The following is a 21,759-nucleotide window of genomic DNA, read 5'->3' on the forward strand; positions in this document are numbered from 1 at the left end:
CCCAGTGCTTAAAATGTACCCAGGAATTGTGCCCCTTCAATCAATGCTGATATATTCTCCATCTTTGTGTGGTACTTTGTCAACTAGGAGGTTTTGAAACCACTCTCTTCACTGAGATGTCTGGTATTGTTCTGTTGTTCTTAAAATGCCATTCTTTCTTTGGTTTCTATGCCAGAAGAGTGAAGGGCAGACTGGCTCAAATATACTGTTGCCCTCCAGTGCTCATTACAAAGCAGCTCCAAGGGAAACCTTTGGTGGAAACTCCCTGAGCCTCACCATCCTGCAGTTCCTCTGAACATGTAAATGGTGCTGCTGCCCTCCTGAAAAGGAAAGGGATGCCTGGCACTGTGTGGGCTCCTTTCTCTTTCATTTCCTCTGGCAGGCTGCTGAGAGAAGGAACCCCAAATTGCAGGAGCAGTGCTCCTCTGTGTCAATGAGGACAGCTATTTAATTAGCCCCCTAATTAGCCTTCTCACAGGTTCTCAAAGCACGTGTGTGGGAAAAAGGAAAGCTGGGCCATGAATTTGATGCTAATTGACGGTGGGGGGTGCCTTTCTTTAGGCTCCCATTAATCTTGTCTATAGGTTACAGTACCCTCCTGAGAAGTCTGCTTGTTTCTAGCCTCAATCTGTGGTAACCCATGGTCCCCAGAGCATCACTATCTTTCCCAAGAAAGGGAACCACATATACTGAGGGCCTATCCATGCTGAGTGTTTTGCAGGGACTCCCATTTCCACTGTTAAGTCACCCCTTAACACTGGTGGGTGTTGTTTTCTTTTTACAGATGGAGAAACTTAAATTCAGAACTAGGATGTTGATCTGGCTTGAAAACTTTCATTAGCTACCCTGATCATCATTCAGGTGCATTATTTCTCCCACAAAAGTCTTTAGCCTCATCTTCAAGGCCAGGCCTTTTCCTCCCTGGCTTCATCTCCAGCCATTGTGCCTTTCCTAGCCTGCTTTGTTCTGGGCCCTAAGGCAGAGTTTTCATATTGGGAATTGCCATTAGGGGAGAAGATTCATTGGTAGAGATCCTCAGTGGCAGGCAGAGCCTCTCAGTCCCCATTAGATTGTACCAAGGGGTAGGAGTGGGCAAAGCTTCATACAGACACACACACACACACACACACACACACACACACACACACCATCACCTCTGCTGATGCACAATGCCATAAGATCAGGAATATTGGCAACTGAATTTTGTGTTACATCTCCTGCAAGTGATGCATCAGAAGCTTTGATGAAGATTTCTCTTTTTTGTCGTTAGCTTTCCAAAAAAGAAAAAAAAAGTTTATACATTTTGTATCACCTTTCCCAAGCATATTATATTGTTTTATTAAAAACCATTCTTTATGTTCACCAAGTATCATTGTCTTTTTAATAATATGCAATTTAAATGTATTGATAAACAGAACCATCACGTAGACTTTTCAAATAAAACCACCAAAGTACTGAATACGCAACTCCCTTTTTGATAGGAATATAGGTCTAATATCTATTGCTAGACAGCAGGTGGCAGTGTGAATCCACCAGAATTCAGTAGTTAATTTAAAGCAAAAATCAGAAAAAAATGAAAAGAAAAATTATTTATTTTGCTACATATTAGTCTTCTGACCTAATCAGTAAAAAAGTCATTATTCACACCACACTGGGCAATATGCATTGTAATTTTTAACAAATAATAGGAAACTGTTAATGTGTTCACAGGAAATACAGTTTTGTCTTGGGCTGCTGTGGTCATTTATCAGCACACTTTGTGAAATCACTCATTTGTTCTAATTTGAATGTAAATGACTCTAAGGTTTTACAAATAAGGTGACAGACTCACATAAATGTAATTGCAGGGTTCATCTCCCTCTTTTTATATATCATTCATTAGGTTATGAATTAAATACATCGTATTAAACCAGGGGCATGTCCAATGATGATATTGTAATGGCAAATTACTCTATGCTATTAGAGGTGTATTTTTTATTCATGGACATTAATTTGTCATTAAGCGGCATTAGTTTAGCACTTTTATGTGAAAGACGTGACCTGCAAGAGGAGGCGTGCTGCTGGGATGTGAGAGGCTGGGACGCAAGGGCTGTAGGTAGAGCATTTTATCATTGTAAGGGAAACAGAGAGGGGGGTCTGTTGCATTTGTTTTGTTTTCTGTTTTTACAGCATGAAAGATCATTTCCCCAGATTGAAGGCGTTGTTCTGTTTACAGCGTGCCCGTGTGGATCATCTAGTAAAGCAAAGCCCAAATTCTTACTATTCTTCACTCAGAAGCCAAGGAGGAACATAAAGGGAACAGGAGGGAGAAAGGGTCCTGCCCTAAATCTCCTTCTCTGTAACTGATGTTTACTCAGCATCCATTGTCTTTGTTAAATTTTACACTAAGTGGGCTACAGTGAGAATTAGTTATTTTCTCTCTTCAGTTAAGGTACAAAGGTTTAAAAAATGCTATTCTCTCATGGGGGAGTTAAGGAGAATTCTGGGTGATTTTGTTCCTTTTTTTTTTTTTTTTTTGTACCAATGGCAATTTCAATAAGAAACTGTGTTTCCACTTTGAATTCTGAGAAGCACTAGATTCTTGAAATACCTACATCAGGGCTGAAGGTATCTGAGTACTGTTTTTGCATCATTCTGCACATGGTTTAATGTAGTTGGAAAATGTCTCACCACCTCCAGTTACACTGTGGGGCTTTTGAGCAGAGGGATAACACCTTATACTGATTTTATGCCTTATACCCTCCGTCCCTTCACATCGTGGGAGTTCATTATGTACTGAGGGATTGAAAGGTGCCTCCATTCAGTAATTTTTCTCTGCTTTTTAAATATTAAAATTTATGTTATAGTAGGAAAAATATACTACCAGCCTTTCATTAGGTTTGCCCACCGAATACATTTTTTTGTTAAAAATACTTTCTTCGGGGATTAAATTTGACACTGAGGAGCTCACATATTTTACAGTATTATAATAGATTATCATTTTTAATTAAGTAATACTACAATGACTTATAGGAGGTTATCTCTTCTAAACAATGTATTATTATAATTTTAATTATTAAATTAAGAGTATCACCCAAATACATAATATATAGTGGGTGTTCTGAAGACAATAACTTCTCAAGATTGAGGAGAAGTTATAACTCATGTTCATTTTTCTTCAACATCTGAACCATTTTTTCCCACATAAAGAAGATAAATGATTGTACCAACATATATATTTAATATACTCATAATCAAATGCACTGAGTGCTGTTCCATAGTTCACTAGAGCTGAGGCTTTTGTGTTTGGAGTAAGTTAAAGTACAGAGTTTGGAAAGCATATTACAAGTGGTTTAATCTTTTGGATTATTTTTAATCAGCGAAAATGATCAAAAAGGGTGGAAATGTATCAGACCTATTAAATCATAGCCAACTAGTAATTATTTGTTCTAATCAAGAGTATTTGCTATCTGGCATGGGCAATCCAGAATATCATATTTGCCAAATAACATTCATATTTGGCTTTGAAATGCATCATAAGATCTGCAGTAGCCATTTTAGGGTCCCAATTAATTTTTTTCATATGCTATTATGTTGGCTTTTATTCCCTAAGCCCACACTAAAGGATGTCAGGAAGCGACAGCCCAGAGGCACACTGGCTGGCCAGGGAAGTCATTTCAGCATTTTAATCTGTTATATGGATAATGTAGGATTGACTGTATCTTCTTTGTTTGTGAGGTTTTTAAAGAGGAGAAAGATTCTCCTGAAAGAATATCTCTTGAAAGAGTTCACTAATAATATTAGTCATTTCAAACCTAAGCTAACTGTTGTCAGCTGGTTATTTTAAAATCACTTTCAGTGTGCATTTTTCTTCTTAAAAATAAAGTGTTTCCAGTATTTTATTCATGCTAGAGTTCAGAATCAATAATCAAAACCAGCAAACATCAATCTCACTGAGTTCCATTATTAATACTTGGAAATTTGTGGGGGGTGTGTAAAAGAAGATCTGTGTTTCATTTGAGATATTTATTCTCCCACCCACCCATCTGTAAATATTTCTAGTCATGGTGAAATGTCTCTTCTCTTTCCTGAAGCTAAACCACCTTTCTGCTCCTTATTCCATCAGTTACACCTTGTGTTTCCTCTGGTTTTGATTTCTCCTACTTTATTGGCACTTTTCTTTCAGTTTATAAATAGGATCAATAAGGTGGGAGACACTCTTCTTCATCTCTCATTACTGCAGCTGCTCCTTGCCCTCGCTACCCAACTGTACCCAGTGTCTGCACTCCTTACCTCCTGTTCATTCTTCAGGCCCATTGAACTCAGTCTTCTGCCTTTATTACTCCTCAAAAGTTCTTCCAACAAAGGTCACCAAAGCCTCCTTATTGTCTGATGCAGCAGGCCTTTGTGGTATCCTAAAGTGACTCCTCTACAGCATTTAGACACCAGGAGCTGCATTCTTTCCTGCGCCTCTCTTTCTTGGGGCTCTCTCCTATTCTCTTCCTACTCATTTTCAGTACCTTTACAAGTGTTCTTCCATTAGCTCCTTGACTGTCCCTCAAAGCATGGGAGCTCTGCATGGGCACCCTTCCCTTCTGCTCACTGTCACTCTCTTTCATGCATCTGTGGAGGGTTACTGACTCCAGCCCTCTCTCCTGAGCTCCAGCCCTGTATGTTCAGCCAGCATTTCACTTGATATCCCACATGCTGGCCAAATTCACCTTTGCCCAGTCTCACACACCTGCTCCTCCTCATCCTCCCTGTCTTTGTTAAGGGACCATCATCTTTTTAGTCACTCAAACCTTGGCATAGTCTTACACTCTGCCAAGACCTCATGAATTCCACTAAATAGTGTTGGTTTAGGCATTTAAATCATTCTCAAATATGCTGCTTTCTCTTTCTCCTCATTGTCATTGACATCATTCGGGTCGGGACTATTTTTCCTGGACTGCCCTGCAATAACTCAGCTGGGCTCCCTGCCTGTAGTCTAATGCTAATCAATACTGTACAATCTAAGTTATTTGTCTGGTCCACAAAACAATTTCTTTCCCTAAAATCCAAGCTAGCTTTCCATCTTTTGATTGCAGAACCATGTCCTTTCGATTTCTTGTCTCTGGTTTTGATTTCTCCTACTTTATTGGCACTTTTCTTTCAGTTTATAAACAGGATCAATAAGGTGGGAGACACTCTTCTTCATCTCTCATTACTGCAGCTGCTCCTTGCCCTCACTACCCAACTGTACCCAGTCTCTGCACTCCTTACCTCCTGTTCATTCTTCAGGCCCATTGAACTCAGTCTTCTGCCTTTATTATTCTGACTGTATGCCATGGAGAGCTTGTCTTAGCTCCAAGCCAGCTGCCTAGTCTACACTTTCGCTTGGATATTTCTCAGGCACATGACCTTTCTGAGTGTGAACCCAAGCCAGAAAACCAGGAGGCATCCTAGAATCGCCCATCTCCTTGAGCCCCACATACACTGACAGAGAGACCTTTCAGCCTTACCCCCTTAACTTGTTAAATCTCTCTTGTTGTCTCTCTTTCCACTACTACTGTCTTCATTCAGATCCACATTACTTATTTTCTGGACTAAAGAAACTTCTTGCTAACTGATCAACCTGCTTTCCCTCTTGCCCCATTCTAGTACAGAATTCCAAAATTCTGTTTGATAGATTTTGAAAAGTTTTTTTTAATCCATGAAAAATTCTGTTTGATTTTTTTAAAAAATCACAACCTGATCATGTCGTATTCTTGCTTAAAATTATTCATTATGATGAATGTGGTTCACATAGTCTTCAGGATGAGGTTCACTCCTTTTAATTTGGTACACAGGGCCTGTCTTTATTATGAAACATGCTATCTCTTTAGCTTTTCTTTTTTTGACAATTTACTACCCATGTGCAATGCCTGTTCCACAGTCATTATGAACTTTGTGCATTTCCCTGTACCTAATCCTCTTCATACGAAGCCTCCTTTTCTGTGAATTATTTTTCCCTCAGTTTGTCACCTTCTGAATTCCTATTTAACTTTCACGTACTTGGCTCACATTGTCTCCTCTTCCAGAGTTGCCTGATCAATCTACTCAGTTGGAATTATATCTTCCTCCTCTTCTTTAATTATGGGCAATCTTCTGGGAGGCCATATTGTTTGTGTTAATTTACTTATCTGTCTCCCCAAGACATAAGTTTATGCTCAAAGTTGTGTGATGTCGGACAAGTTACTTAACCTCTTTGCCCCCCAACTCCTCATCTGTGAAATACAGATACGGTATCCTATATACAGTCTACCTTTTAGGGTTGTTGAAGGATTCAATGAGATAGTGCATGCAAAGTATCTTACAAACATAGTATCCTACATCGGTGAGTGCTCTATAAACCAGAGCTGATATAATGTGGTGCTTCACCTGTGAATTCCTTTATTAATTCCACAGTTATCCTCCTACCCAATCCCCTCACTGCTGTCTTCCCTCATTTCTGGAAATGTCAGCAACTTTGCTGCCTACTTCAAATTGACAACCTATTGGACAAATCTGTTCCTGAAATTTTGGGGAATAATCACCATTCTGTAAAAGATATTCTTCCTCTTAGCCACTTCTCTTTGATTTTGCTGAAATGCATACATTGTTTTTTAGAAGTCACAAATAATTAAATGAACCGTCACTTTCTCTCTGCCTCTGAAATTTGAAAACATCATACTGAAATTGTACTTTAATAAATAATAAAATAATGCTTTGACAAAAGCAACACAATACATGGTATTGACACTTCGTAGACAGAAAATTTTGTTTTATTGTTTCCCCTGCCCTTTCTATAATTAAAACATCTTTCTCCATCCTGGTATGCAGAATCCAAGAAACAATTGGAAAAGTCTTTCATCTCTAGTTCTAGTGCATGGTAGGTACTTAGAAACACATATTGTCTGATTGGATTCCTTCTGCATGTACCATAAGAGCTCCCTATGATAGAAACTTTGATTATAAAGTTGCATGATATCCTGTGCTTCCTGGCTAGGGGACATAAAAACTGTGTATTTATTTAAAAGAAAAAAAGTCTGAATTATTCCTTACTGGGAGAATGCTATCCATGTGTCTCACTTCCCTCCAGCTGTCTTTCTTTCCTCTGGCTTTCCTTCCAGATGAAGGAAAGGAGTATGAAGGGTTGGAGACTTCTCCTCCACCCCTTTCTCACTGTCTATCCACAGGTATCTTTTACAACAGGCTACTAACCTTTTTCCTGCTGCACCTCAAGGGGCATGTGCTACAGGCGCTAGGAAGTGGCTGCTTGTCTGTGTCATGGACTTGGCTCCAGATACCCTGGCCTCAGTCCCACACATTCAGTATAACGTTTGCCTTCTTCAGAGGCACAGTTGAAGGGCTCCGGTCACACAGCTTGTTTGCTGCAACAATGTATTTATGAAGGATAGAGTCATTCCTGTCTTCACTGAAATGCATACTCCAGATTAATGATTCCTAAACTTGATTATGCAAGGAATCATCTGAATGGATGACTAAAACAGACTGCTTGGGCCCCACTCCAGAGTTCCTGATTCAGGAGGTCTGGGGAGGGCCTAAGAACCTGTATTCTAACAAGTTTTGAGGGATGCTGATGTCTGAACTAGGGAGCACAGTTTGAGAACTCCCGCTCAGATTCTGTTGCCACACTGCTTTTTATCAAGTACCTAACTGTTAAATCACTGATATTCAGATTTTGAAAGTGTATTTGTCACATTTAGATAAATTTGAATTGCTCCTAGTAACATAAAGATATTGATGCCATGTATGCTTCATAGCATCCAAAAGATAAAAAGCGAAAATAATGCAAATCTGAAACAAACAAACAAAAAACCTTCCAGGTCTCACTCTTATTCGTAATAATGATTAAGACAGTCTGTAGGTAAGTGAGGGATTTAAAAAAAAAACTACTTTATTAAGTTATGATTGACTACTGAGGGATGATTTAAAGTCTGCAGTACTGGGCTAATTTTCAGCAATCTGACTTTGTGTACTAGAGCAAGCAGGGAAATAGATGATAATGACTTCTATACTATTCTTTAGACATTTTTAAACTGATTTTGCCTATTCTGGTTCAAAAAGTCTAGTTATTGAAATTTTAGTTTTAAAACCCTAGTTGCTCAGATAAACTATTTTCAATTAAAAGAAAAAAATATATATAGATATATTAATTTCCCGTATATATTCCATATTCATTGGCAATCTCCTTACTTGCTGAGTCAGGTTTAGTGAACTTTGAAACAGCATTTTGCAGTACATAGTGACTGGGGCCAGAATTATTAGTTATTGTTGATGGCTATATTTCACTTCCTCCCTACTAGATTTCCAGCTTACTAGAGAATTTCCCAAGGATCAATATAAAATTATTCATGAGCCTTGGGTATTATGCATACAATTGATTATGAAAATGTACTAGTAACCTAATTGTAGAATTCCTCTGTTATACAGCACAAATATATTTAAATAGGCCTTGCAAGACTCCAAAAATTAGAGCATGCTGGAGTTTTCCTTGTACTTCTGAATTGCTGCTAATACTTTGTTTTCATTTAATCAAATTGTATCATATACATATTCATATCAATATATGAATATGTCATTACATACAGTTGTCCATACATATTTACATATTTATATACAAAATATACCTATATCTCTCTATATGTTTATACATATAAAAATATCGGAGTTTGATTATTTTATCATATTACAAGTTATCTGGCCTGCATTGTCAATGAATTGCTCATTTTTTCTTCTATAACAATTAGACTTCATCCTATCAACTCTATGACAGTGTTGAGAAAATTCACAGAGCCCTTCACATGCACAATAAACGTGAAAACTTTTTTCCTATATAACTGATCCCAAGACTATTAAAAGGTTTGGATTTTGTTTATTGGTTTGTTTCAACCTGTTCCAAAGGCCAGATCTTCACTGCACATCCACACCAGCCCCCTTTATGTTGCTTTCTCTACTCCTGGAGTACCAGCCTTTCCTGCAGCACCAGGTTAGGTAGTCACATAATACCTTGATTTATAACTAGGTTGTAATCAAAATAGGAAACAGGTGGAATCACAACTGAGTATGGTGCCTTGGATATTAATGGCTTGGCTCAGCAGTGGAATTTCTAAAGCCATATACACTTTTTTGTCTTAATTATGCATTCATTAAAAGCTTTTATACCCAACAGAATAAAGTAAATATTTTTTGATCTCCATAGTGTGCTCCCAGACTGTAGATTTGCACAGCAGGGTCTTGATAATCTGAATAAATTGTATTTCCCCAAGGAGTTTATCTTTCAAATAAGGTCATAAAGAATGCAGCTCCTCCATCCGTAGATTTCTCCATGTGCCTTTTCTTCTATGAGTAATATAGAGCTTGGGAACCACAGTATATTATAGTAATACATACTTGCTTATGGTCCAGTATAATGCCTCTATGTGTTCTCCCTGCTTATCTCCAGTGAAGTATTTTTTAAGTACAAAAGAAATGAATGATTTTACGTGACAGCTATGGTTTTTGCTGACACTCATAGAAAAACAATGTCCATAATAGACATTCAGTGTTTTCTTCTCTTTACCCGCTCAGTGAGTATGGACTATACAAAGCTATAGTTTAAGTACTGTTAACAGCATTTGTAAAAGGGAATAATGATAGCTACTGTATGTGGAGCATCTACTATGTAGAAGGTACTTTACCTGCACTTTTGAGAATCCTTATCACAGATCTGGAATGCAGTGTCACTTTTCGCAATTTTTAGATGAGAAAATTAGACTTGAAAAGATTAACCACTTACTGAGGCCATCCAGATGGGTCGCTCCAAATCATGTGTTTTTCCTACAGCTCTGAACTAAAGACGCCACCGGTGCCTTGTTCCCACAGCTTATCACCCAGTGAAGGAGACAGGGAAACTGTGAAATTAGGAACCTAAATAAATATGCACAATTAGGTGTACTTACAATATTTCTAAATCATGAAGAGTAAGATGGCAACGCACCTCATGGTGCATACGTATGCTAAAAGTAGCACACAATTCTGAAAAGTTCAGGAAATAGCTTTTTCCCATCTTTTTAAGTTGCCATATTTATCTCCAGTGTAGCTAACATTTCTAGGCAGCTACCTTTATTTATTTAAATATTAAATATATGTATTAATATTTAACAAATTATTTACATTGTAAAATATTTAAGTATTTTTAGAGGAGCAGGAAAATCTATGTTTTTACCATAAACTAAGAAATGAAAGCAGTAAAAGTTGAAATTTCAAAGATGTGGTATTTTTTCTTGCCTACCCGCTGTTTATCAATCAAAACTTGCTAGGTAGCCACTTTCCGAAGATAGAGGAAGATCTAAAGAACCAAAGATACTATCTGCACCTTTACGCACAGCTGGGGAGAGAAGAGTCAAACAAACGATACAAATAGCAAGTGCAATTAAAAGTCAGAGGAGGGAAAGTCCTCCAAGCTGGAGTGGCCTGCCTTTCCCTGGAGATGGAATCTGATCTGGGTTGTCCCGCAGAAGGGAAGGGCATTTACATTACAGAACTTCCCCTTTCTCACAAGCTTTTTAAAGTCTACTGAAGCAAACGATGTCTTTAAATCTTTCACAAATAATAATCATTTGTGACAAAAGAGTCTCAAAGTTCTGCTTATGGTATAAAGGAAAATTAATGAGAATTCATTTGATAATGTCTGATTTTTTTTTGGCAGACAGTTTGCACATTTATCTTTTTCTGATCATCACTAAAAACCAATAGAAGTAAGCTTCTTTTTCAACATTCTGGGGAAAGGGGGGAAAATCTAACATATAGAAAACAAGGAGACCCAAGATTCACTGTGGAAGTCAGGCCTCATGTATCTGGCACCACAAGTGGGCATTCCATTTTATTTCCCAATTGTATGAAAAACCCGACACCTAGTGACACCTAGTTAGCATCACAAGGGAATTTCTGAAGCTCAGATTAAGTACTTAAGAACACTTTTCTCAGTTAATTGTGGGAGAGCTGTTTATTTTGCCCAACTGTCAAGTTATATCTATAACCAAGCTATTATTTCCTCTTTCCATGTAAAGTCATAGATGTGCCTCACAACTGTTTGCTTTTTTTCATCCTTGATCCAGCAAATACTTCTCTGTTGCAGTCTGTGAGAAAGATATTATGATTGGCATTGTGCAGAATACAAAAAGCATATGATGCAAAACCTACTTTTTACTAGTTTACTAGGTACATTTTTAATAGTTTGAAGATAAGCTACATGCATGGATAGCTTAGTGACAAGCTTATTGTGTATGTGATAGGAGACTTGAAGTGGGAGGCATTAGAATTCATTCAGTGATAAAGAGCCTTGTACTTACCGCATCCTACTTGCTACTTGGTCCTCATAAGCAGCTGATACAATTTTTAAATTTCGCTTTGACTTAACATTGTTAAAAATCAAACCATACTGATTTTTATGTAGAGTGGTTTCTCAGGCTGTTTGGAATAGATTTGGGAGTGGTTTTCAAAAGAGAATTTCTTGACTTACAGAGCCAAGGATGGCCTTTCATTTAGAGGAATTTTCAAATTGTGATATAAAATCAGCATTTTATATAAGAACTTCATGTATGCTACTACATCATGGGCCCAGAAACCACTGCGTCTCCTGCCTATCTTTATCTGTAGTAAAGTATCGACATGGGGTAATTTAGGTGACATTTCAAAGGAGAGTCGTCTAAGTGAAGTGCATCGATAATTGGAAATGAAAGATTATAATTACATTGATGAAACAAAGCATTGTTAAAATAGCCACATCTGTTGAGTGTTATTACCTGGAAAAATCTGTAATCCTATTCAATTTGGACATCTTAGAGGGGGAAAACTTGGGAAATCAAAATGAAATTACTCTTGTTTTAACCTTGAGAGGAGTTTATTATCTTTAACCCAAGTCATAGTTTTCTATAGTGATAGTACATGATGCTTATTTTTCTTTCACACGTCAGTGGCATTTTAAGAACTAGATGAGACAACAAGAGAAATAGGTGTTTTTAAGGCTTTGTTTTGAAGGGTGCCTCATCTAGTTTTAAGAATGTCAAAACACCTATTATTAAGATGACTGCATCCACCGTAGACTATCTCCATTATCTACCCCACAAACAGATATCATATAATTATGCATAATGTGTATAATTTCTGTGCCAGAGGCATGATTAAACTGCAGTGTGGATGGGCAAGGAGTTATTGACAAGCCAGGGAGCCACGGCAGTAGCCAAAACTAAGACTACGTTTCAGAAATTCAGATGATTGAGTCCCAGCTTGTATCATCATTGGCACACAAGACACAACTCTTGAGCGTGACATCCCTAAGCCAGGCTGTGGGTTATGTTTGGTAAATATGCAGACTCTAGGTATAAGGCTACATGTTTTTCTCTCATTCAAGAAGGTATAGTAGAATACAAGTGAGTCTGGGTGGCATTATTTCATAGGCTTAAATCAACTCTAAATTATAAACAAAGTACTTCTTGTATGAACTTTGGTCATTTATTAATAGTACCTGCATAATTGAGATATTGAGAGACACCGCAAAGGCCATGGCCACTCTGCTGCAGATGAGACCCGCCAGGGGACATCACCAAGGCCAAGACTCCTCCTTCTCTTGCTGCCTTCACTGGTTTGGGAAAGGTGGGCTGAAAGGCCACAGGATCAACACTGTCCTCAAACTGCCCTCCTTCCTCCCACTCATGTCCTAACTGTTTGAATAATTGCCTTGCAAATGTAATTACACTTGAATATAAACCAAAATAAAACAATATTTGCCTTTCCCATATTTTTACCCCTACCATATTTGGTAGTTAATCTGGGGAATAACCATTGAAGGAACCAGTTAGGGAAAGAGGCCACACAGAAAGACTGAGTTTGGGGAATATATAAAGTTTAAAAATTATTGAACTTGAAAAACTGGTGTTTATTCCATAGCTAGTGTGGTATTGAGGACACATTTTATGGCTCTTCTTCTGTTATTTAACTTGTCATTCACACTATGAGAAACAAACAGAAGGAAAAAGAGAAGCCAAATAGCCCGAAACCAAAGGAAAATAAATACTATTTAAAAATATTCCCCAAAGAATGACAATGTATGCACCATAATTCTGAATAGAAACTAAATTTCAAGTGAGAAGCAGTGTGACAGAAATGAAACCTTTTTAGAAAAAAAAAAGAGAAAGATTTTCTTTTACTCGAGAGAGTTTCTTGTTACTGAGCTGTAATTTCCATTCAAAACCACTGCCGCTACCTGGGTACTTGCATTTTTAAGTCACAGAATGTAGGAGAACTGAGACAATCTCGTAATTAGGAAAAAGTATCATTTGAAAAGATATTAAAATCTTTTGATCTTAGTAGCCAATTGATAGAGGAAATAATTCTCTGTTGGACTGAAAAAGAAATTTGGGGTGGATTGATTTTTTTGTCACAGAAGAATGATTATATTATACTTGTTCAGTAACACTTTCAACTCTAGTCATTATTACCAATTTTCCCACGCAGAAAACAGAATGACCACTTGCTTTGCCTTTGTGTGTATGTGTCAGAAGGCCAGAAAGAGAAAGGGACAATCAGGAAGTCCTGTGAGGTATGAAAAATGGCCTGATTTGGACAAGGTTCAGAATTGGATAGGCATATTGGAAAGACATGGGCTATTCTGTTTTTGCCTAATTATAAGTAAACAGAAAAAGCTCATGGGCATTCTTTCATTAAACACACATGTATTAAGCATCTGCTCCCTACTGGATACCAGGGACACAAAAGGCATGAAACACAATCTTTGCTTCCAAGAAGCTTAGATTTGGTAGAGGGAGATAGATCTGCAGTCAAAGGGTGCTTGCAGTGACAAGTGATGTGCTAGACATATTTGCAGAGGGCAGAATAGAAATACACAGGAAGAGGTGGTCAATTTGACCTGATCCAGGGAAGTTGAAAAGATGATATGGTTTCTTCATTCAGCAAGTGCAGCTTGAACGTACCTGGCATTGTTCTAGGCTCTGGGGATACAGTGGTGAACAAACCAGCAGCTCCTTCCTCCCATGGAGCTTACTGGGGGATCAGGGGAGGAGACAAACACATTATAAACAAGTAGGCAAATAAATGCTGAAGATAATTATAGGTGGTGACAAGCTCTAAAACAAATAAGATGGAGAAATGTGACTTAGGGTGACATGGAGAGGAAGGGAGATGTTCTATATAGGATATTCAGATGAAACAAGGGAAACACAATTCCCACCCTATAGGAATTTTGCTCATGCTGCTGCTTTGGCTTGGAGCATCTCCCTGAAATCCCACCATCATCCTGTTTTAAAATGCAGGTTTTGTTATTATTGAGTTATGGTGAGGCCAACAGATCAGGATGCAATTGCCATTGAAAACATGATTTGTTTCTGCTCCAATAAGAGGGCACAGACCACACCTCCAGGACTGCATAGGGAAGCCCTAGGGTTGGTGAGGAGGTAGAAGGAGTGAGGGGGGACAGGTGGACCAGAGCCTTTATAGTGGTATCTGCAGGAAGGAAGTGGGCAAAGCAGGGTTAGCAGGCTTATGACTGGCTAGTTTGAAAGTTTCCGTGGGTTCTAGAGTGTAGGGGCTGGCTCTGGTTGCCTGGTACTTGGCCCTGGGATGATGGGACAGAGGACTATTGCCTCCTGTAGTGTAGAAGCCACATAGAGGAGGTGATCTAGAGTGTGGGTTCTGGATTGGTTAGTTTGCATATGAAAGCCGTTTGCTCTCTCAAAGATTTGGCTAGCCCTGGGAGGGGCAGTCTCTTCCCAGTCAGTGAGACTCCAGATGTCAGAACATGGAGAATACAGAAATAAAATGTTGTTAATATACATCCCCATCCCAAGTGAACAAAGGGTGCTCTTCCTTCAACTCTCAGCGTCAAACGGCTTCTCAGGGAAGCCTTTACTAACTTTCCACTCCAAGTCAACTCCAAGTTAGTCCTTTATTAACTCCAAGTCAATCCCTGTTATGGACACTCATAGTCCTATATTCTACTCTTTGTAGCTTTTACCTCAGTTACAGTTTTCCATGTAATTGTAAGGTTTTTTGATTTATGGCCTTCTCTTCCAGCAGACTATATATCCCAAAAGGCCTAGGGCTTGCCTTTTTTTTGCTTATCTGTGTTGCCAATTCCTGCTGTAGTTCTGGCACATGGTGTGAGTGTGTAGATTGTTGTCATGGCTAGAGCCAAGCCAGGGTGGACAGGGTTGCTGCACCATAGGATGTGAAGATCGCAGAGTCCAGGTCATGGAAGGCTATACAGTGTTACTGAGTTTGGACTTTTTCCCAGAAGCAAATAACTTATCAGTGGGTTTTAAAGAGATGATAAATATGGTCAGATTCTTGTGAAAAGAGAGGATTGAAAGTTTGCTGCTGGAGGCAGGAATGGTAATTTAGGACACCATTGCAAGAAGTCCAGACAGGGGATGATAAGGAACAGAACAAGAAATACTAAAGAGGAAAAAGAGACAGGACTGATGATTGACTAGATATAAGGGAGGAATATGGGCCAGCTTTTGGGTTCTTGATGTGGGTGTCTAGATGTGACTGTTATCTAAGAGAGGAGATACAGCAGTAGATGCAGGCTATCATAACAGAAGCTCAGTTTAGGCCGGGAGCGGTGGCTCACGCCTGTAATCACAGCACTTTGGGAGGCCGAGGCTAGCGGATCACGAGGTGAGGAAATCAAGACCATCCTGGCTAACAGAGTGAAATCCCGTCTCCACTAAAAATACAAAAAGTTAGCCGGGCATGGTGGCGGGCGCCTGTAGTCCCAGCTACTCGGGAGGCTGAAGCAGAAGAATGGCGTGAACCCGGGAGGCAGAGCTTGCAGTGAGCTGAGATAGCACCACTGCACTCCAGCCTTGGGCAACAGAGTGAGATTCCATCTCAAAAAAAAAAAAAAAAGCTCAGTTTGGACATGACGAGTTTATGACTGTGGAATATCCAAAAGACAGCATCTTCTTATAGGCAGTTGGGAAAATGAATTCAGAGCTTAGGAGAAAGATGTGGGTCAGTCACATAGATGTGGAAGGCATTAACTTGCAATTAGTTTTTATCTTAATTCTATGGTTTTTATTTTGGCCACCCCCTCTTTCCCTGAGTTAATGGTGTGCCTTATTCAAGACTTGAATATTTAAAGAGAACACATGCTTCATTTTGACCTCCTTGCATCAGTGATTAATCATGGTTTATGGATCCCAAACAACAATGCTCAAATATACTTTATTGTTCTTGCTCTCCCCCGCAACCTACTGTGTACTTTCCACATGCCAAACTTTTATGGTAAGTGCTTTTCATACGTTATCTTTATGCCAACCCTATGAGCTCGTTGAGCTCTTAAATTTGTAGTTGGGGAAGGCTGGACGCCGTGGCTCACGCCTGTAATCCTAGCACTTTGGGAGGCCGAGGTGGGCGGATCATGAGGTCAGGAGTTCAAGACCAGCCTGACCAATTTGGTGAAACCCCATCTCTACTAAAAATCCAAAAATGAGCTGGGTGCGATGGCACGCGCCTGTGGTCCCAGCTGCTCGGGAGGCTGAGGCAGGAGAATCATTTGAACTTGGGAAGCAGAGGTTGCAGTGAGCTGAGATCGCACCACTGCATTCCAGCCTGGGCGACAGAGCAAGACTCCGTCTCAAAAAAAAAAAAAATTTGTACTTGGGGAATAACAGAGATTCAGTGACTGACCCGAGGCCCCAGCCAATGGTGTGTCAAGCTGGATTTGAGCCGAGTCTGCCTGCCTCCACCACCCTTGCTCTTCTCTGCCTGCCTTGGTTGCCTCCAGGTGCCTGTAGTGGCTGATGGTTTGTTTGGTCCTGAATGCAACTATTCTCTTTTTTCAACATATAAAAGACTTATTTTTTAAAAGTCTAGAAGTATATATACAAAAACATTAATAGTCATTATCTCTGCATGGTGAAATTATGAACGATTTTTGTTTTCCATACTTTGTATTTCCTGAATTTTAAGAAATGAGCATTTATTACTTTTTATAACTAGAAATGGCACTCTTTCTATAACAGCAGTAATTTCTGTTTCCCATCCACGTACTATTGTTGGGCATTTAATGAAGTTTATTGCTTCCCACCTTCCCCCATCACGTTAATGGAAAGTTTAAAAGCAGCATTATTGGTGCTTATTTTGCTTACACATGGTTTAACCAAAAGGACACGAAGCAATGGTTTTGCTTAAGGCTCACAGAGTCCATCTGCCCCAAAAGGAGGAGTGTGTGCTATGTTGTCATTGCCTTGGGGTGAGTTGTCTTTTTCCTTCAGCTCCCCACTTTATACAGTTATCTACTGAGGTGCAAACTATGCACCTCAATAAGGAGTTCTTAATACTCTTAGGTAACTAGAAAGGGGGAAAGTATGTTGAAAATTACTTGGATTTATAGAGTGAAATGGCTATCTGATAGCATTCTGCATTCCTCAAGTTATTGGAAAACTATTGCTCATAATTACATTAATAATTGTAAGTTAAAAGTGAGGGGAAAGTAGGAAACAGCCCACTCTCATTCTACTTGACATATGTACATTTTCTTTCAACAACTGTACTGTATCTCTGATTTTTGCGGGGGTATCATTATACAAAGGTACAGTGGAAGCTGTGGCTCTCTGGAGGCGTAATTATAGAGCCCTGGCTATGAGCTTGAGACTGCAGGTAAAATCCTCCCATATTTGAAGCATTGCTGCAGAAACTCTTCAAAAAGGTGGGAAAAATGGAATGTTTGAGGCTGAGAAAAAAACAAAGAACAATTACAAATCATCCATCTTGGGTGGATTCAATATAGAATTATTCAAACAAGAGTCTTTTCTGTGAGATTTCCTCATTTCCTGAGACCTTGTATATAAAACTCTGGATTTTAATTAAGACAGGATGGGTTGTTTTGACTTAAAGACCTACTTAGTTTGAAGTTTTGGAAAAAGAGCGGAGTCAGTCTGTCTTCATATAGTTTATGTCATCTAATCATGAATCTCCATTTACCTGCCCTTATGTTATCTTTAGTAGAGAAAAAGCTGTAAAATACGATAAGGGTAGAAAAATCAATTGCCCTCATCAGTAAAATGTCTCTAGAATGTTGCAAAGTAACATTTCAGCCCTTGAAACAAGAGACCCCTTTCACTCCTTTTATTAAGATGTCTTTAAATATAAGGGTTTTAAGAGGAGTAAAATGAGGAAAAATTATGAATTCTAGAATAGCTGTTCTCTACGCAGAGCCTTATAATTGTGATTTCTTTTTTTTTTATACTAGCCCTCCCATTTCTCCCACCACTGTGATGCAAACCTTAATGAGTCAATCTGAATTTCTTGCCTGCTCTTTCTCGGATTTATTTCTAAGAGATCTTTTTTCATTTTTATTTTTTTGGCACCCAGGAATTAAATAGCTTTAATTACTTGGATCTGTACAGACTTGCTGACCTCTTTAACCTCACTTTGTTGGAGAAGGCAGTGATCGATTTCTTAGTGAAACATCTCTCTGAACTCCTGAAGAGCCGCCCAGAAGATGTTCTAACGCTTCCCTATTGCCTGCTTCAGGAGGTGCTGAAGAGCGACCGCCTGACCTCCCTGAGTGAAGAGCAGATCTGGCAGGTAAGGGCGCTGTGCACAGTCATCTTTTGGCACTGAAAAAGCATGCCGTGATTGGAAGTTAAAGGACTGAGGAACAATTACCACTATTTTAGCAGCTTTGGTCCTCATGGAGTTGTTTTAGAAGTCATGCTTCCTTGATGGACAAGTGATTGGAGAACACTGGCCCTTGAGGCTCAGAGCCCTCAGCAGACTCTGCAGCTTAACTCAGGGAATTGCAGGGGCAATCCATGAGACCCTCACTGTGGCTTCCCAGAACCTAATGTGGTCACATCTGAGTCAAGGGATTTTTTTTTTCCTGATAAACATTGTTTCTTAAACAAAATATGACCAAAAAATGGATTGTAAAGTGATATATATGCATATTTAGGACCAGTAGAATCAGAGTAAATTTGGGCCTTTGCTGTAAACAATTCAGAAACATTTCTTTGTTGCAATAGAGAGCAGCTTGGATCTCGAATGAAATGAAGCTCTTCTTGCATGGCAGTGGAAAAATCTCCATCCTTAGTTTATTCTGCATTCATTGCTATTTTCCTAAGCCCTGCCTTTTCGCCTGACATAGCATTCTTTTCACATTGTGTCGCTCCTTTGTCTAGAGGACAGGAGGATGTTTTGTGGTCTGAAGTTGATTATTCAATTTAAATCCTCTTCTGCTCATCCCCAGTGACTATTCCTTGAACAATCAACTTGGTGTCTTTGGGGAATAGTCAGAGAGCCTATCTTCCTCCTCCCTATTACAGCCTGTCTATCTCACTCTCTGAAGCACTGGCTAGCCATTTTGTTACTTGTAGGGTGCCATGCCTCCAAGATTTCACGATCATTTGAAAAATAATTATATACAGACTACCAGGGAAAATTTAAAGTCTTCTATTAGCTGATTAAACAGTGAATCCCTGGTATCTTATCAAGTAATATTTAGAGAGTATTTTAATTCCGGCCAAAATAGTCATATAGGTAGCTGTTAATTATTCAGTAGCTAACTCTACTGACTATTTTCCTGATGCCTTTCTGCCTTATTTCATTATTTGTGTTACTTTAATCAACAACTTCCCTCTTCATTATTGCTTTCACCAGAGGGAATTAAAGAGCTGCAGCATCCTGAAGGCCTTCTGGGTCCCAGGCTCTTTGCAAGCTTATTGACAGCAGGCCTGAAAGAATGGCTATTATCACTGCATGTACCAAATGAACAAAATGAGGCTTCTGTGCCTTACTCAGAGTGACAGAGCAGAGCCAGCCTTCAAATTTAGGTCTGCTAACACCTGCCCCCATGTCTTCAATATTCCACACTGTCTTGATAAAGAAAATATAAGGACCAAAAAAACACTAAAGAATAAATTTTTGTGGCTCCTTGGGTATTTCTGGTAATGTTTGTTCAGGCAGAGGTTGAACAGGTTGACAAGGATCTGTTTTTGGTAGAAATTTCCATTATCTCTGGCTCTCTCTTATAAACACAAATCAACGGAATTTACTTTGGTCAATTCAAAATGGGAAGTAGACAAATTTTCTTCACTTCCCAAGGGAAAAAGAAAGATTTGGAATGAATCCTGCATTTAATTTTTTCTAACTGAATTGACATCTGAGGCTAACCATCCTTGTGGCTTCTATCTCTTTTTGTGGCGCAGTGGAAGGCACTGCCAGAGATCGACGTGGTAATGTGCAGATGGCTGAGTGTCAAGAAAATTCCATACTGTCCACTTAAGAGTTATCATAATTGCCTCTCTAAAGGTTACTAATATTATAATGTAGAATTTTAAAAGCTGGTTTCTGCTGCAGGCAATAATTTTTTTAATACCTGGTCCTCGAGAAAGAATTAAAAGACTCACATAAATATTATCAATTTAGGCATTCAGCAGGCAATAAGAAACTGTTTTTGCTTTATCTTAGTAAATAAGTATTTCCCTCATATTCAACCCCATAGAGAAAAATCAAATCAGACCAGCTATTTTGCCTCAAGTATAGTTAAGTTCATCATTTTTGCTGAGGTTATACTAGTAATGCAATATACCATGGAAGAATCTAATATTCAGCCCAGGGTAGAGATTGGGTATGCCAGAGGATTAGTGTCAGGGTGCTTTATAGAAGTGAAACTTGATGGACAGGCTGGAGACAGATCTACAGAATCTCATTAAATTGCTGAATTGTTCATTACGGAACATTCTCACTGTAATAAAGTGCTCATTGACTTTGACAAATCCCTATCCCATGTCTTAAAGAAGAAGTGTGAAGCAAAGAGTGTTGGGGAGGAGAAAGGAAATTGGCACAAGGTAGGACAGGTAATAGAAAACTGGATGGAGGGGGGCATGCTATTTGATTAATATGTGCAACCAGTAACTTAGGTGAGAGCATGGTAAACATGCACCTAAGGTGAGAGCCACACTTACGCAGGTGGCTCTTCTACTATGTACTGATAATGTAATCTGGGACCATCCTATTTTTGGTGAAAGGTCTAATTTTCATTATTCACCAGATTTCATGCAGTCTGGCTCTGAAGATCTGTCATAAGAACCTTCAAATTATCCTCACTGAACCAACTCTTTTTCACTTTTTCCTGCTGTTCCTTACCCAGGCCCTTTCCTTGACAAAATGTGCTGTATGCAGGCCACAGTAATCATTCTGTGGATCTGTGAACCTGTAAAATACCTCAAGATGATGCCTTGGTACTGTTCTTTTTTTCCATCTGACCTTTTTAAGCTTTATTCTGAGTCTCTTCTCTCACAGAAGTCTTCTTGGTTCCTCCCAGACAAATTTTCATCCCTTCCATAGTCTGAAATGACTTGGCTGTTGGTTAATTTCACTCTATATTTAGAGGTAACATAGAGAGTTGTACACATACATACCTGAGATGGATAAGGACATAGAAGTTCCCTAAAATATATTGTTTTTAAAAAATTTAGTTCAATTCAGCTCAACAATTTGGCTTTATGTTTCAAGGCCAGCAATTTATCAGGTTCCAGATGAAAGACACCAAACTGGCTGTTGGGTTCAAAGAAAGGAGACTAAAACTGAACAGATCAGCCGAAACGGAAATATGGGACATGAGGTCACTTGCCTTTGTGACCTGGCAAATCTCCATCAGTTTGATTTTGCTTTTGGGTATTAGCTCCCAATTAGAACTTCATTTCAGTAGGGCCCTGTTAAATATCTTCTGTTAGATTTTGCATATATTTT

At 38.9% G+C, this 21,759-nt stretch overlaps 1 protein-coding gene across 5 annotated transcripts in view; it reads left to right on the forward strand.

Moving 5' to 3' along the window:
• KLHL32 (kelch like family member 32) overlaps nt 1-21,759 on the forward strand; it is a 227,001-nt gene that overhangs the window by 143,585 nt on the left and 61,657 nt on the right. For 4 of the 5 annotated variants that reach the window (XR_004029329.1, XM_003258357.4, XM_030809480.1 and 1 more), the window contains one exon: nt 18,379-18,594. The exons of the other annotated variant lie outside the window; for it this stretch is intronic. Coding sequence is in view for 2 of the 4 variants with exons in the window: in XM_003258357.4 (XP_003258405.1) it covers nt 18,379-18,594 (216 nt within the window). In the remaining 2 variants the exon portion in view is untranslated. The remainder of the gene's footprint in view (nt 1-18,378; nt 18,595-21,759) is intronic. 5 annotated transcript variants of the gene reach the window in all.

Source organism: Nomascus leucogenys, chromosome 3 (assembly GCF_006542625.1).
Source record: "Nomascus leucogenys isolate Asia chromosome 3, Asia_NLE_v1, whole genome shotgun sequence".
NCBI lineage: Eukaryota > Metazoa > Chordata > Mammalia > Primates > Hylobatidae > Nomascus > Nomascus leucogenys.